This window comes from Narcine bancroftii, chromosome 3 (genome assembly GCF_036971445.1).
Source record: "Narcine bancroftii isolate sNarBan1 chromosome 3, sNarBan1.hap1, whole genome shotgun sequence".
NCBI lineage: Eukaryota > Metazoa > Chordata > Chondrichthyes > Torpediniformes > Narcinidae > Narcine > Narcine bancroftii.
Genome location: NC_091471.1, coordinates 328,431,288 through 328,448,638, shown reverse-complemented (window position 1 = coordinate 328,448,638; position 17,351 = coordinate 328,431,288). Strand labels below are relative to the sequence as shown.

General features: G+C 47.2%; 1 protein-coding gene across 2 annotated transcripts; it reads left to right on the top strand.

The window, feature by feature from the left end:
• The first annotated feature begins 1,964 nt into the window (after nucleotides 1–1,964).
• On the top strand, nucleotides 1,965–7,312 carry LOC138759168 (L antigen family member 3-like). Of its 2 annotated transcripts, XM_069929183.1 has the most exons (4): nucleotides 1,965–2,065; nucleotides 3,999–4,127; nucleotides 4,668–4,745; nucleotides 6,769–7,312. In XM_069929183.1, the coding sequence occupies exons 1-4, from the start codon at nucleotides 2,028–2,030 to the stop codon at nucleotides 6,875–6,877; spliced, it is 354 nt and encodes a 117-aa protein (XP_069785284.1). In that variant the 5' UTR covers nucleotides 1,965–2,027; the 3' UTR covers nucleotides 6,878–7,312. The 2 variants fall into 2 exon arrangements, with proteins under 2 accessions (XP_069785284.1, XP_069785285.1); XM_069929184.1 differs by lacking the exon at nucleotides 4,668–4,745.
• The last annotated feature ends 10,039 nt before the right edge of the window (nucleotides 7,313–17,351 follow it).

The following is a 17,351-nucleotide window of genomic DNA, read 5'->3' as shown; positions in this document are numbered from 1 at the left end:
ATACCATCCGGTTGGAGAGCGGCCTGACAGAAAATCCAGTGTAGACGGACAACATGGTAACAGGGCTTTTTTTGACCCACGAGGCCTGTGCCACCTAATTACTCCCCATTAACCTACACCCCCAGTATGTTTCAATCGGGGGGAGGAAATGAATCTCGGGGAAGAATGACACCCCTGACAGCATAAGATTCAAAGCCCGATCGCTGGCGCTGTAAAGGCATTGCGCCAACCACTACTCCGGGTGGTCTTGGTGGGACAGTACACGAGGCCATGGACAGACGTCAGCATGAGAGTGGAGCACGGAATTGGTTGGCCACTGGGAGATATCCAGCCCTGATGCAGACGGAACTGAGGTGCTCGGCAAAGTGATCTCCCAGTCTCCCCAATGCAGAAGAGACCACATCGGGAGCACCGGATGGCTCCCGTGCACACACAAGGGAAGTTTTTTGCTTCACTTGGAAGGCCTATTTGGGCCCCAAATGGTGGTGTGGGCGCGTAGGGCACCTCCTTGTGGTCACAGGTGCCAAGGGGCGGGACGAGCAGAGGGAACAGTGGGGCAGATATGTCTGGTGCTGGGCTTGCGACTACCTGTCCATTTCCCCCCTCTGTCCATGATAGACCCTGTGAGAAACAGAAGTACCTTCACAGAATTTGCTCGAGACAAAAATGGAGAACAAAGAACTTTTATTATACTATTACAACAATGCAAAGTTGGGTGCTTCCCCTTACCCTGGGAATACACACAGATACTGAGGCTGACCCAACTTTTATACATTTCATTTCAGTACAGAGATACCTTCCCCCTAACATTCTTCTGCCTCCTGGATTGGTTTAGCATTAGGTAATTCTGCCCACGTGGATTCTAACTTCTTATCAGTTTATGTGCCTTCCTGCAAACTTGTTAGCCAGGAAATATCATGTCTTTGTTCTTTACTCATTAATCAATCCCCAAGACTTGCTAAAGCTATCTACTTGCTATCCTGTTTTGAAGATCCTTATTTTATTATACTTTTATAACCCTTCCTCCCATTCCAGCATCCCTTCACCCTGATTTAACCCATAATACTTCATTTCTAATGAGCACTTGCTTAACTCCTCACATTCCAGTATCCCTTACAACCCCCTGACCCTTCATGGGCCCTTTGATATGACAGGGCTGAGCTCCACAGAGAGACACAATAGAAGTTAAAACTCAATGAAATATTAAGGTGATGGCCTGGGGGATAAAATTGTTTCCAATATGGACGTCAGGGCCCGAGAGCGATGGTACCTCCTACCTGATTGCAGAAGAGAGCAGTTGTCATGAGGAGTGCCTGCATAGAGGGTTGTCGACGTCAGTTGTGGTAGGAAGATCTTTTCCACTGGCTTCACCATCCTCTGCAGGGTCGTGCGGTCTGAGGGGCTCCAAACCGGGCAATTGCACAGGATATTCTCGATACACCCTCTGTAGAATGTGTGGGAGATGTAGTGAGGACAGGGGTGGGGGGGGGGGGTGCTGGGGATGGGGCGAGAACAGGGTTTGGGGGACGGGGGTGTGGGAGATGGGGTGAGGATGGGAGATGGAGCGAAGATTGGGAGATGGGGTGAGAATGGGTGTTGGGGATGGGGTGAGGACGGGGATGGTTGGCAGATGAACATTCCTCAGCCTTCACTGGGTTTTCTTGTCTATGGAGCTCATGATTAGAATGATGGAGTGCAGTCCATGGGCTGAATGGCCTACTTCTGCTCCTGTTACCTTGTGCAGGTCTGAGAACGGGACTGACTCTTCAGCCCCGGGGGCAGGGTGGGTTTAGGATTATTTTGGCGGGAATGCACGGCATTGAGTACCGAAGGGCTGGTGCTGTGTTTGCCCAGCTTGCATTCCACCCCCCCCCCCCCCCCCACTCTCCAATGGCATGTTCTGGACACCCTCCTCCATCCCGCTCAGTAGTGTCTACCAACACCCCTCTTCTCCACTCCAGGTGGTATCTCCCATCTCGCCCAAGAGCACCCCCCCTCCCCGTCCGCAGGAAGTGGTCGCTTCCAAGATGACGGCCGTCGCCAACGGCGGGCCCCGGTTGCGCGTGTATCCTTTCGGATATTTTTTTTCTGCCGCCGAGCGGGAGGGGTGGGGGAGGGAGAAGAAGGGTGGGGGGGGGGGAGGGAGGAGAGTGGGGGAGGAGGAGGAGGAGGAAGAGGTTGGGGAGCAGTTAACCGGCGACCCGCCACGGAGAAACGAAAGAAAGCGACCCTCCTGCTGACCGTGAACCGCGGCGCGCAACGCCAGCTGGGAAATGGAGGCGCTTTGTTGAAGATGCATGCACGCAAGCTCTGTCCTGGGAACTGTGGGTGATGCTGACCCGGGTGTCCTGGAGCATGCTGGGAATTGTAGTTTTTTATAAACGGCTCAATTCCTTTATGCTTCACTGGAAAGAACAAATAGTTTTATTTCCTTTCACTCTAATCAAGGCCCAGCATTTATTGCCCAATTCCACTACATATTTTTTTAATTTTTGATTTGCAAAGGAATCCAAACAACACAATCTCTCAACAATGGAATATCAAGTCTCGATTGTCGTTCATACCATTTTTTTTGAATATTTAAAAATTTTAAAATCACAATCACATTTCAATTAATAATGAATTATATATTAAAAAAAACAATACATGTGGTAGAGATATATATATATATATATATATATATATATAAAATCCTAATTTCCCCCCTCCCCCCCATCTACTCTTGAAACCAGGGGTCAGCAAACCCATCAACCTCTCCATGGAATCCTTGCTTTCTCATTGACCCCCAAGCATGTAAAATAAATAAGTAAACATTATCAATGATAAATTTCTCTATAGCCTAGCCATGGATGGTCCCATTGACCCTTCAACATCCCCCCCCCCACCACACAGGGGTCAATATAGACCACTTTGCCGACCCCTGCTCTAAACAGTGGTTCTCAACCTTTTTCTTTCCACTCACATCTCACTTTAAGTATTCCCTATGCTATTGGGCTCTGTGATTAGTAAGGGATTGCTTAAGGTTGGATGTGAGTGGGAAGGTAAGGTTGAGAATCACTGCTCTAGACCCGATTGTCACTGAAATATTTTGCTTGAGAAAAATTGTCATTGGCCCATTTCGTTTGGAGTTATGAAATTGTGCACATAACGAGTCAATGAGGGACAATTAAAATGGTGGTTCTTAACCTTTTTCGTTCCACTCACATCCCACTTTGTATTCCCTATGCCAGTCTCAGGGTTATCTGTGAAATCATGTACATAGTCTGACTGACAATATCTTTGAACTTGAGCCCCTGCAAGTAGAGGTCTAACATAGGGCATAAGGAGGTGTGTCACTCACGGCAGGATTTCCTGCCTTCAATCTGCTCTGGCTGGTTGAAGGGAGCTTCAGCTCCAAGGTGTGTGAGAGAAACCATCAGGACTCCTCAACAACAAACTCAATCAGGGACTCATTTAAGGACTCGTACTTTTGCACTTTTATTGATTTAGACGTACAGCGCAGTTACAGGGGCCTTTCCGGTTTGCGTGCTGGTGCTGCCCAATTAACCTTCAACCTCGGGTACATTTCGAACGGTGGGAGGAAACCGGAGCCCTCAGGGAAAACCCACGCAAACACGGGGAGAACATACAAACTCCTCACAGACAGCGCGGGATTCGAACCAAAGTCCCAATCGCTGCCGCTGTGAAGGCGTCGCGCTAACCGCTATAATAACTGCCCAATATTTTCATTCTCTCTGTATTTGTACAGTCAGTTTGTTCACATTTCTTTATCTGTTTACAGTGTACGGTTTATTTTGCACTACCGATAAGTGGTAATTCTGCCGCGCCCGCAGGAAAAAAGAATCTTAGGGTTGAATGTGCACTCTGACAATAAATCTGAAGTGCAGCCAGGCCCCTGGGAGTATAGGAAAGGGTAAGGCCCCCAACTGCCTGTGTAATCTGCACCTCTCCCTCATGTTCTGTCATCTCTCCTTAACGGAAGACCCCGCCCCCCCCAGTCACCTGAGCATTCCGTTCCCCTCGGAGCGGGAGGCACGGATTGCTTTGAGATCACTCAGCCCAGATGCCGAGCATCGGAAAGGGGGCATCAGCAGGACCCTGAGCGTGGAAGACTGCACACTTCTGGGGTGAGTAGGTTGGGTAAAGGAGGTGCTGGAGGGGTCTTGCAGTGTCTCCAGGAGGTGAAGATATCTAAGTGACGTTTCAGGTCTCAGTAAAAATGGACAAAATCTGGAGAAACTCAGCAGGTCAAACAGTGTATTTTATGTAGCAAAGGTAAAAATACATTAAAGACACTATTTGACTTGCCGAGTTTCTCCAGCTTTTTTGTGTCTGCAGATTTTAATGAGTTATTTCAGGACTTTGGTATGGTTAACAAAATACTGTTACAGGGTCAGCGTCCAGGGTCCGAATCCCCATGCTGTTTGTAAGGAGTGTGTATGTTCTCCCCGTGTCTGCATGGGTTTTCCCCGGGGGGGCTCCCACCATTTGAAACGTACTGGAGGGGGGAGGGCTGCACAGACTCATGGGCCGGACGGGCCTGTCCCCACGCTGTATGTCTAAATTTTGGGGGGAAAAAAATCACCATTCTTTCTACGAAAATGGGGATTGACCACCCCCGTCTTACACAAATACTGGAGATCATTTTGCAACATTGGTCTTCATAGGTCGAGTACTGAGTGCTGGAGTTCAGATAGTCATGGTAAAGATTGTCAAGACATCGTGGAGGCCAAACTTGGAGCATTGTGAGTGGTTTCGGACTCCCTGTTGAAGAAGTGCTGACATTGGAGAGGGTCCAGAGGAGGTTCACAAGGATGATTCCAGGAATGAAAGGGATACCATACGGGGAGTGTTTGATCGATTGGAATCTAGGAGAAATCTCATTGAAACATTTTGAATGTTGAAAGACATGGACAGAATAAATAGAGAAAGTTTGTTTTCCCCCATGGTGGGAGAGTCGAGGACAACAGGGCACAACCTCAGGATTGCAGGGAACAGAGATGTGGAGGAATTTCTTCAGTCGGAGGGGGGCAGTGAATGTGTGGCCACGGGTGGATGTGGAGGCCGGGTCATTGGGTGTATTTAAGGGAGAGGTTCTTGATTAGCCAGGGCATCGAAGGTTATGGGGAGAAGGCCAGGGGGGGCCCAAGTGGGAGAACAGATCAGCTCATGATTGAACAGTGGGGCAGACCCGATGGGCTGAATAGCCCATTTCTGCTCCCGTGTCTCCAGGTTGAAAGGTTCACGAGATTGTTACCAGGACTGGAGAGGCTGGGACTGTACTTGCAAGAGTGCAGGAGGGTGCAGAGAGTCCCTGGAGGGGCCTAGACAAGGTGGGTGGTGTAGGGTAGTGGATTCATTGGGCAAAGGATTCAGGTGAGAGGGAGGAGGTTCAAAGTGTATAAGTGTATCCGAGGGGCAAAGGTTTTTGAGGACATACTTCTGACTGATTTGGGGAGAGGCTGTCAGATGCGGGATGTTGTGCTTGGGAGGAGTGCGAAACACCACAAGAAAGGCCCTTCTGCCCATTGAGTTTGTGCTAACCCATTTGTATTCCCCTCAGTTTGTCATCAACCTCCTCCCCCCTCCCCCCCAACCACTCGGGGATGATTTGCACCGACTGGCAAGACCTCAGGAGGGGGAGGGGTGGTGAGGCCACTGGGATGGTGGGCATACTCCAGCGGTGGAGATGGGGCTTGACTGGCCATGCTGCACACTCAACCGATGCCCTCGAGCAGCTTCACCCGGAGCCCTCCAGTGACCAGCGGAATTCTGGGACCCCCCCCTGCTCTTTGTGATTTTTATAAATAACCTGGTCGAAGAGGCGGAAGGACAGGTCAGTCAGTTTGCGGATGAGACGAAGGTTGGAGGAGTTGTTGATGGAGCTGAATAAAGGTGGTCGAAGGTTGCAAGAGGATTTAGACAGGATGCGGAGTTGGGTGGAGAAGTGGCAGATGGAGTTCAATCCGGATCAGTGTGAGTTGATGCATTTTGGAAGGATGAACCAGAAGGCTGAGTACAGGGTTAATGGTCGATTACTGAACAGTGTGGATGAACAGAGGGACCTTGGAGTCCAAATCCATACATCCTCAAGGTCGCCGCGCAGGTTGATAGGATCGTTAAGAAGGCCTGTGGGACGCTGGGCTTCATTAGTCAGGGGGATTGAGTCCAGGAGTCGAGAGGTCATGTTGCAACTCTACAAATCTCTGGTGAGATTCCAATTGGTTCAGTTCTGGTCACCTCATTACAGGAAGGATGTGGAAACTACAGAGAGGGGGCAGAGGAGATTCACCAGGATGTTGCCTAGGTCGGGAAACAAGTCTCATGAGGTAAGGTTAGCAGAGCTGGGACTTTTTCTCTTTGGAGTGTAGAAGGATGAGAGGAGACTTGATGGAGGTCGACAAGATTCTGAGAGGTGTAGAAAGGGTGGACGACCAGCTCCTGTTTTCCAGGGCAGGATCAGCAAACATCAGAGGACTTCTGTACAAAGTGAAGGAAGGGTTTAGAGGTGTTCTTCTACGCAGAGAATTGTAGGGGCCTGGAATGCCTCATCAGGGGTGGTGGTGGAGGCTGGAACATTAGGGGCATTTAAGAGACTCAGACATGCCCATGGATGGGAAGAAAAATAGAGGGTTGCAGGATAGGAAGGATTTAGGTTTTTTTTTTGGTAGGAATATGTGGGTCAGCACAACATCAAGGGCCAAAGGGCCTGTACTGTGCTAAAGCCTACCTCCTGTCGCTGACCCTCCTCTCTCTGTCTCTCCATAGCCACTGGGAGGCAGACGAAGCCCGGATTCTCCGTGTCGCTGTCAACTCCTTCCTGGATCACCTGGCCCTAGTACTGGAGACAATGGACAGATTTGGCGGCCTTGGGTAGAACACTGGGGTGGACGGAGGGTTCCTTGTCCATCCTGGACCCACCACCCAGCCTCCGGATGGTGGGAAAAAGAGACAAACCAGCGATGGGAGCGGAGGGAAAGAATTCCAGCCCAGGGGGTGGGGGGTGGGTGGACAGCTCGTTCTCAAGCCAACGTGCCCCTCTCCCCTCCCTCCCTCCATCTCCTCTCCTTGGCCTGATCTGGACACTGGAGCTCCCTACCAGGCCCCTCTGGGTCCCCTGGAAATGAGGCTCCCTGATAACTGGGCTGAAGTTCAGCCTTTCAAGTCTGTGCTAGCGGACATCATGCCTGCCACAAGATTATACCGGACAACAAAGACTTTGGGTGTATCTTATGGATTTTGCTGATCACGAAATTCACCTTTAAACATTCCTATCATGTACCATTTTTCAGAATATAACCTATTTTTGTGATTTCCTGTCATATTTTGTCAACTAGTATATTGCCAACAAAGCAAACTGTTTTGGTTGGTCCAAGCTCTTGGTGCAAATTTTGCCTTAGGCCTGGGCACGCTTCGTCAGGATAGATGCAGACAGGCTATAAAAGCAGCTCACAGATACAGACGATGTATCTAGATCATGGATCTAGATCAGTGGTTCGCAACCTTTTTCTTTCCACTCATCCCACTTTAAGTATTTCCGATGCCATTGGTGTTCTGTGAGGGGTTGCTTAAGGTGGTATGTGAGCGGGAAGGAAAGATTCAGAATCACTGCTCTAGACCCGATTGTTCCTGAAATATTTTGCTTGAGAAAAATTGTCACTGGCCCGTATCCTTTGGAGTTCTGAAACCCTGCAATAGCAAGTCAATGAGAGACAATTAAAACAGGGGTTCTCAACCTTCCCATCCCATTCACATCCCACTTTTATCCCTCACCAATCACAGAGCACCTCTGGCTTAGGTGGAATGTGAGTGGAAAGAAAATGATTGAAAGCCCCTGAGGTAGATTGAATGCACATTGATCCTCATGTTCTTTGGGCAATAATGCACAGTGAGTGTACTTAACCACAGCATTTATCGTTTGGTAGAGGTTGGAGAAAATAGCATGGAGGTCATGCATAAATTATGTGATTTTAAGCAATATTTGCAGGACTCGTATAATACTTTGGCAGGTGGTATGGGAATCTCAGCAGGGCATTGAAGGAGCTCCCCAGGATAGGGGAGGCGGTGTGAGAGATCCTTAGCACAGTGAGGGATCTCCTCAGGATAGGGAAGGGAGTGAGGGAGCTCTCTGGGACAGGGAAGGGGTGAGGGATCTCCTTGGAAGGTGTTGAGGGAGCTCCTCAGCATGGTGAAGGATCTTGGGACTGGGGTGTTAGGGAGCTCTGCAGGACAGGGGAGGGGATAAGGGAACTCTTGGGAGAGGAGAGGGGGTGAGGGAGTTCCTTGGAGCGGGGAGGTGGTGAAGAAGCTCCTTGGGACTGGGCAGGTGGGGCTCCTTGAGATAGTGAGGGAGTTCCTCAGGACAGGGGAAGTGGTGAGGGATCTCCTCAGGACAGGGGAGATAGTGAGGGAGATTTTCTTCATTGTCAAAACATCTGCCAGGTTCTGAGGATAAAATGTTCTCTTTGAAATATTTTTATTGATGTTTTACAATATAAATGATGAATAATGTGCTACAAGATTCAGAAAAAAATTAAATATTATACAATAAGGAAAGCTGGAGCACAATCATGACAGGAAATTAAGATTTAACAAGAACAAAAACCCCCAGAAAGAAAAATTTCAACCCCCCTCCCCTTCCTCTAGGCAAGGTTGAAAGTGGCCTTGTACGAATCAAGTGACATCAACTTGGAGAGAGACAGCCCAATTCCAGAGCAACACTAAATCTTACGATTATGATCGTAGCCTATAAATATCTTTTGGAACTTAACATTTAAATCCTAAAATGTTCTAAATTGCATTGTTTTTGCAAGAACGGGTAGGACTATTGGTGTCAAAAAGGCTTGGGAATTGGAACTTGCAAGGTCCTTAACGGAGGATCTATGGGACAAGATCCTTAAACTGGTGAATACATCTTCAATATGTGCCCGACATTCATTGATCTAATTCAAAGCGGTGCATCGTGTTCATATGTCCAAAGATAAGCTGGCTTGTACCTTTATATTATCCCTACTTGTTTGTGACAGATGCAAATCTGATATTGCTCCATTGACACATGCATTTTGGTCTTGTTAATCCTTAGAAATTTATTGGAAAGAAATTTTTAATATCTTTTCAACTGTATTTCAGGTGAAGCTACAACCCAATACAGTAAGTGCTCTTTTTGAGGTAACTGACCCAGACATAAGGAATTTTTCTGTGTCTGCACAACACGGTTGTGGTCTTCTCTACATTGTTGGCAAGAAGAGCCGTCTTATTCAAATGGAAAGACTCGAGACCTCCAACAATGGTCACTGATCCCACACTGTAAACAAAAATAGGTTTGCCCCACTGCACCCTTGCCTGCCTCCTTCTGGTCTGGCTTGGCTGCTCTCTCCCCGCTCGTCCGCCCGAGCTGTATTCTCCCTCTCCATAGAACACCCAAAAATGTACTATACATGCAGGATAAAATGGTTTCTGGAGATTTGTGGAATCATGGATAAAGGGATAAGGACGTGTATTCACTTTTCCAGATGAGATCTAGTCTTACTCTTGTTCTTTGATTCACAGAATGAATCAAAAGCTACAAAATATATGTAACCCTCAGGATAAGCTGCTCAGATTTTTTTTAATAGAGTCGGTTAGTGGGATTTTTTTTTTGATGAGAAGCTGTCAGGGATGGGAGCAGGGACCTCGGGCCGGGCAGGTTCGGCAACGGTGGTGGGGAGGGTTGGGGGGGAGGGGGGTATTGATGACAGCCAACACAAGTATTCTGCTGCTTAAACTGGGCTCTAGATCAGCTCTCCAGAAAATACAGTTAACCGATATTCGTCCCGTCCCGAGTGTTTTGGATAATCAGAAACGTCCAGTAATACATTCCTGTGTCTTACCTTGCACTGTTTTCCCAAATTAGTGTGCTACTGCTCCCATTCCATCTTTGCCCAAATGTGTTAAAATTAATTAGTACAGGTAAAAATTACATCAGGCCCACAAATTGTCCAGCAATTTGTCCAGTTATGTGGTGCATAACTCAGTTTCTGGATCTCTGGCACAAACCCCGCTGTTTCCAGGGTTTAATCACAGAGGAAGGGGCGTCCCCCTGAAGTTACACTACATCAGGCAAGACTGTTCTATTTACAAGCAGTTCTGGCAGGCAAGGCCGTTTATAGCAACAGTTTTTACAGTTACGTCTGCATAAGCATTCCCGACAGAAATAAAACTTATTTGTTAACTATGTAAACTATAACAACCAGAACATATATGGGGCTCAACCTCAGAACTAATTTTCACTATTTTCCATCAAAACTGAGGCTGAAACCTCATTCAGCTACTCCTAGTAACCAGCAAGAGATGGGGCGGGGCGGGGGGGACGGGACATATGGGGGTGGTCTTGCCCACAAGGAACCATTCGGTTCCTCATCACTGCAAGAATAGGGTCGCCATGTCTGACATCCAGTCACCGGTAATTTTTTTAAAAATCACCATTTTGTTAGTGCCTCACTCTGCTCTCATCCTTTCTCTGCTTTTCTCCCATAGTAGTTGTTCTGCTATGGACCATGTTTCACCCCCACCACCCCCCGCCCCTGGACTGGCCATGCCTCATTACCCAGTTGATTTGTTAATGCCACTGACAACCATGTTTTGGATACAAATAACACTTTTGTTGTACCAGGGTTCCCCCATCAGTCTTATCCATAATCTCCTGCCGACTTACAAATTAACCAGGCGTCTCTGGCCAACCCGTTGAATTAAAATGTAACCTCAGGCAATCCTGTATAACCACTGTAGTCACACGTAACCTTATACCATATATTCCACAGACTTGTACACGTTGTCTTCTTACCTATCCTGGTTCTTTTCTGGATCTCGACAGGGAACCAGATCAACTTTGGATGAGGGACCACCGTGTTCCCGTAAACTGGGGTGGGGAGGCAGATACAATGCATCTGAAGGCATCCTCTTCATCCTCCCTCCAGTGTTCCAAATGCTGGTGGCCTCTTACTCATTCTGAAGAGACCTTTGTCCCAGTGAGATCCTGCCAACTACACCAATGTTAAAGTCAGCCCACACCGTAATAAAACAAACAGCACAACATGGCAGAACCAATGAAACATACAACAGTTTCGTTATTTAACCTTGATTACACTAGTGGGAGAAGGGGTATAAAGAAAGAATTCAGTAACTCATTCTCTGCACTGAGCCCGTTATGGGGTATATTATATTTCATATTATATGTAAATATATTTTTAAAAGAGAAAGATTATGAGGGTTCACTGTAGGACACCACAAATAGAGTAACAACACATTTCATTTAAAATGCAAGAGCTTTGGTGAAAGAGCGACTTCATGTCCACAGTAACTTTACAGAAACTTTACAGAGACTTCATAAGTAGGTGTTAATTGGAGTGAGATTGGGGAATAAATGGACTATTGTTTTGAAAGCAACAGATGGCCAGGCAGAAACTTATTCCGGTGCCAGCAATCTGTCTGGTTGCAGTTTGCTGTTTTAAGAAGGTTATGTGGGTTTTGCAAGCAGAGAGAGAGAGGAGACCAAACAGGCTTTCTCTAAGAGAGAGTGAGAGGGAACTGACTTCTGCAGTGGCTTTTGGAAGCTTGTTGAAAACCTCATTTTGAAGATAGGTTGTGAGTTCTGAGTTCAGCCCGTTCAAAGCCCTTGAGGTCCTTACAAGAGGAAATGGCTGGCCCTTGAGGTCTTTACAAGAGGAAATGGCTGAAATAAGGGAAACAAGAGAAACTCTGCAGTGACCTGAAAGAAGAGGTTATCATTTAGAAAACCTCTGATGGGGCAAGTTTCTTCGGCAAGACACTGAAGTGGCTGATTGAAGGAAATCCGTTTGCGTGTGTCCAACAAGCAACAAATTTCTTTCTGAAACCAACAAAAACTTTCCTGAGCAGTAACCATTTACCTTTCAGCACCAGAACCTGGTGAAAATTCATAAATGTTAAATTCCGTGCACAGTCTGAGAATTGCCTGATCCCAGTGAACTTGGAGGAGTGAGAAGTGAGATCGGACTGTGAATCAAAGAACTTAGAAGGGGGTTAAGTTAATAGTAATAAGTTAAAGTTTGATCCTGTTTTTATGTTTAAAGAAAATTAAAAGTAACTTTGTTTAAGTTACCATTTGTCCTGGTGAATTTCTATGGCTGCTGGGTTTTGGGGTCCTCTGGACCCGTAGCAGAGCCCCAACTCAAAGCTTTTGGAGTGTTCGCCATATTTTGTACACCTTTGGGCAGACTGAAGAGACCCTACAACTTTCACACATCTGGTGATTCCCGAAGTCTCTACAAACGGAAAGAAAGGACGTTGGTGCCCTTACCTTTAGTTTATTTATCTTTGCTTATATTTTTGTGGAGTTAGTTACTATCTCAGTACAGCACAGAGAAGGTCATGTTTAGAAGGCAATTACGTTCCCACCATCTTACAGGTGGCTACTGTACTTTCTCACCTAATTTAGTAACGCTTTGTTAAGTGGACGGGTGAAGTCTGGTCTGACGTCCTGCTCACCCAAGGAAAGTGCACGTGTAATACCGTGCTTCTCTTGGTGTAGTGATTGGTGCTGTCTGGCTTGCCAGGCAGGAGGTCACTGCAAATGGCCTCTCCTACACTAGGAGCAACATCTTCCTGTCGGTGTCCCCCACCCCCGCCCCCATTTCCACTGAGTTTGCTATGTTCAGGGCACAACCGAGTATCCGGCGGGTATAATTGGGCAGATAGGCTGGGCTCGTTAGCCTTGATTGGCAGGCATCTTAAGAGAAGGACAACTCTGGCTCCAAATCCAGGCCGACGCAGCTCATCCACCTTGTCGGGCCATCCATCAGGGAGAAGGACATTCCAGTGTAACACCTACGGCCCAAGGACCTGTTCCAATCCTGTGTGCAGGCGGTTCAGGTGTGTGGGTCATCTGATGACCAAGCTTCCTTCTCTAGGGACTGCACTGCCTGCTCCCCACAGAGAGGGGCCCAGAAGTGGACAGCCCCCTTCCTAAAATTTTCATTCGTGAAACCAATGACTGTTAAGCATATTCATCAAACCTATTCTTTCACAGCCAAGTGCCTCAGCTCTGTCGGCCACCACAGCGTGGATCTGGCATCTCACACTCCATTCCCACAACGACGTGTCTGTCCGTTGTCTCATGCACTGCCAGACTGAGGCCAGGCACAAATTGGAGGAACAACTCATCTTCTGTCAGGGCATCCTCCAATCAGAGGGCATTGGCATTGACCTCCATTTTCCATTCACCCCCGTGTCTGTCTCACTCTTTCCTCCATCTCCCCACCTGGATTGGGAAGGGTCGTGGTTGTCACATAACAGCACTGGCCTCTATTGAGTCAGCGGACATGTCAACTGCCAATCAAAGTTTGGTTCTGCCCCCACCTCATCAGTGCACACTTTGCTGTTGGTGCCATGTAAATTACCTGGACTGGACTCTGCACCCTGCTTGTACTTGGCCTTGGGAGGCTGTTGTACTAGGTTTAACTCTCCTGGCACCAAGCCATTGGATCTCTGCTAATGATCTGGGCTGCACCCTCCAGCACTCTAAAGGTGCCATGTGCTCTCTGCTCTCTTTGGCCATCTTTGAGACCCTGCTTCACTCCAGGCTGAGGAACATGGAGCTTCGCTGGAGAATTGTGTCATTACATAGACACTTCAGGCCCACCGATTCATACCAGAGCTCGCCATCTTCCACCTGATAAACTGCTGCAAGCAAAGGCGGAGTATATGGCAATGGAGGAGTTGGGTATCATTCAACAGTCCTTGGGCATCACCATTACACATGGTATACCCAAAAAGACAGGTGAATGGAGACCCTGCGGTGATTACCGTAGGCACAATGATGTAACTACACCCGCCAGGTACCTGATTCCTCATATACAGGATTTCGCTGCCCATCTACACCATTGTCACATTTTTTCCAAGGTTGATTTGGTCAAGAGATATCATCAGATACCTAACCATAGGATGATATCCCTAAAACAACAATTATTACCACTTTCTGGTTTTTTGAATTTCTTAGAATGCCGTTTGGATTGAAAAACGCTGCTCAAACCTTCCAGCGGCTTTAGGCAGGGATTTGGAGTTTGCATACATTTACTTGGATGACGTCCTCGTAGCCAGTCAGACTGAACAAGATCACCAGCTGCATTTGTGCCGCCTTTTCCAACGGCTAGAGGAATTCGGTCTTGCAAATGTCAATTTGGCAGATCCACCATTGACTTCCTAGGACACAAGATCACAGCCGAGGGTATATTTCCCTTATCCAGCAAATTTGACGCAGTCCGTGCTTTTTCCAAACCTACCATTGTTAAAGGACTGCAGAAATTTTTGGGCCTGATAAACTTTTATCACCGGTTTATTCCCACAACTGCTGACATTCTTCGACCACTGTTTCAGATCCTCTCCACCAAGACACGTTACCTGGACATCAGAGGCAGAGGTTGCATTTACGACTGCCAAAGAAGCTTTGACCAAAGCAGCAATGTTCGCCCATCCTAATCCTGAGGATACCTTGGGGCTTAGCAATGATGCCTCGAGTATGGCCGTGAGTGCAGTTCTTGACCAGTACGTCAATGGCCATTTCCAACCCCTTGCTTTCTTCAGCCGACATTTAAGGCTAGCAGAAGTGAAATATAGTATGTTTGATTGGGAGCTGTTGGCATTGTATCTAGCCACACGGCATTTCCGATATGTTTTGGAAGGTTGGAATTTCACTGTGTTTACAAATCACAAGCCACTCATTGTTGCCTTCAGCAAAATAGCAGATCCACAGCAGTGTCACTTATCATACATTTCAGAATTCACAGCAGATGTACGCCATGTTTCAGGAAAAGACAATCTCGTCACAGATATGCTGACCAGACCAACTGTACAGGCCATAGACCCCGATGTTCAGGCATACTGTACGGCCATTACTAACCTGGACATACAACGGGTGGCGCCACAACTGGGCAACCCAACCCTAGTTTGTGACATGTCTTTGGGCTACTCTAGACTATTGATTCAGGCATCATTGAGGCAATGGCTTTTTGACCAGATACACGGCTTGTCTCATCCGTCCATCAGAACATCAGTCAAGCTAATGTCAAATAAATACATATGGCATGGACCAAAAAAAGATGTCGCTCAATGGGCACGTACATGCGCCAGACGGCCAAAATTCAGTGGCTCACCAAGGCACCTCTTCCGCCTTTTCCAACGGTACACAGGAGGTTTGAACACGTGCATGTGGACCTGGTTGGATCATTGCCAGTCTCTCAAAACATGAGATACATTCTAACCATGGTGGACTGTTTCACGCGCTGGCCAGAGGCCACGCAGTTGCCATCCAGTGACACTGTAACGTGCTAGGGCATTCATTGTCAATTGGATTGCTAGATTTGGTGTCCCAACACACTTCAAGCACAATTCACCTCTGCATGATGGACTGCCTTTGTGCACTTTTGTGGCCCACACCTGCACCACACCATGGCATACCATCCACAGTGCAACAGCCTTGTGGAACATTTCCACCAGCAACTCAAGTCTGCACTTAAGGCCTGACACAATTGGGTCGATGAGTTGCTATGGGTTCTACTGAGAGTGCGCATGCCCCCAAAGAAGGATTTGTCTGCATCATCTGCAGAGATGGTTTATGGTACATTCCTTACAGTTCCAGGGGACATTCATTTCGCAACTGGATGTCCTTCAGCAGTTTCAACGTGGTATCACTCTCAGCAAACCTGTTCCTACCAACTGGCATGGAACCACTAAACAACATGCGCCCCCAATGCTCCTAGACACTGATTTTGTATGCAGACAGGTCCCAGGAGCGCCGTTACAATGACCATATGAGGGCCCTTTCTGCGTGATTAAGAAGGACGGGGTTGTATTTACTTTGGACATTGGGGGGCATTCATAGTTGTTTAGTGTAGACAGACTCAACCCTGCCCATGTAGATCCCACTTCACCCATTCAATGCCCCCACCCCAGACAACATGGGTGTCCACCTAAGGCACACACAATTGGTGTTTAAGTTTCCGGCGATGATTCGGGGGGGGGGGTGATGTAGCGGCCCGAATGAGCGTGCAGCGCGGTGTCATGAACTGTCGCCAGCACAGTTCTGCGGGCCACGGAACAACTAAACATAACACCTAACAGAGCGGTACTGTGTGCTGGAGAACGGCATGTTGTCCCGCTGTGTTTCCTGCTGGAAGGCGCGGGACACTTGCAAGGATCAATTTAAACCTGCCGGTCCCATGGATCAAAAACACTCCAGTAGCAACGTCCCGCCTTGTCCCATGGAGCCCGGGACATGCGGGGTATAAAATAAGGTTGTAAAACCTGAATAAAGTCAGTTTTGAGTTGACTAATCTGGCGTGTATGTGTATGTGTTACTTTAGTCGCTATACTGTGGTAGCCTCTACAATGTACACCTTATTACAGCACAAACTGTATAAGTTGGATGTCTATAAAGTGAGAACTGAGTGGGAAAAAGATTTGTCTATCTCAATTTCTCAGGACAACTGGATGACTGACTATATGTGAAGATAGTGAATGTAAGATATAGATTAGTTCATTATAATTTTATACATCAGCTCTATTTAACTCCTGAGAAGTTAAAGAAATACGAGTCTATTTCTTCTGATTAATGTTTTCAATGTCGTAAACAAGTTGGCTCCTTTTTACCTTCTGTTTGGTTGTGCGAGACAGTGAAACCTTTTTGGAGTAGAATTATGGAATTTTTAAAGGTTTATTTAAATTTAAACTTTCACTTGATCCTGTGGTATTTTTATTGGGTTATATTAAAAAATTGAGTTTGGAATTAAAATTGGGTAAGTTTCAAATTGTATTTTTAAGATTAGCACTAGCTGCGGTGAGAAAATGTTTGGCAATTACCTGGAAAAATGAGACTGATTTAAGTATTCAATGGTGGCATTTGGAAATGAGGTCTTGTATCTGGAAAAGATAACACTGTGGTGGCGCACATCTCTGGTAGTGAACCGGCTCCCCATGTACCACCGTCCTGGCCGAACAGCTGCAGGAAGATGGCACCGTTGGGGCTTGCAGATTACCTGGTGGCTCAGGCTGCAGCTGTTGCCCCAGGCCATGTGATGACATCACCGCCATGCAAGGCAGAACTCCCGTTGGCCTTAAAGGGGGACGCACAAAATTCAAATAGAGCAGTTCGACTGAAACCTCCACTGTGTCCTGTGGTGTATTTCTGTGCATGTAGCCGCTGCTACAACATATAATTTATGTAATAATTATTCCTTTTTTGTTAAGGTGTGGAGCCCATATTTGAAATATATGGGCCTAAATATGTAGTTGTTATTTTTTCTCTCCCTTTGTTGGGGTCACACCAAACATGGCGACCG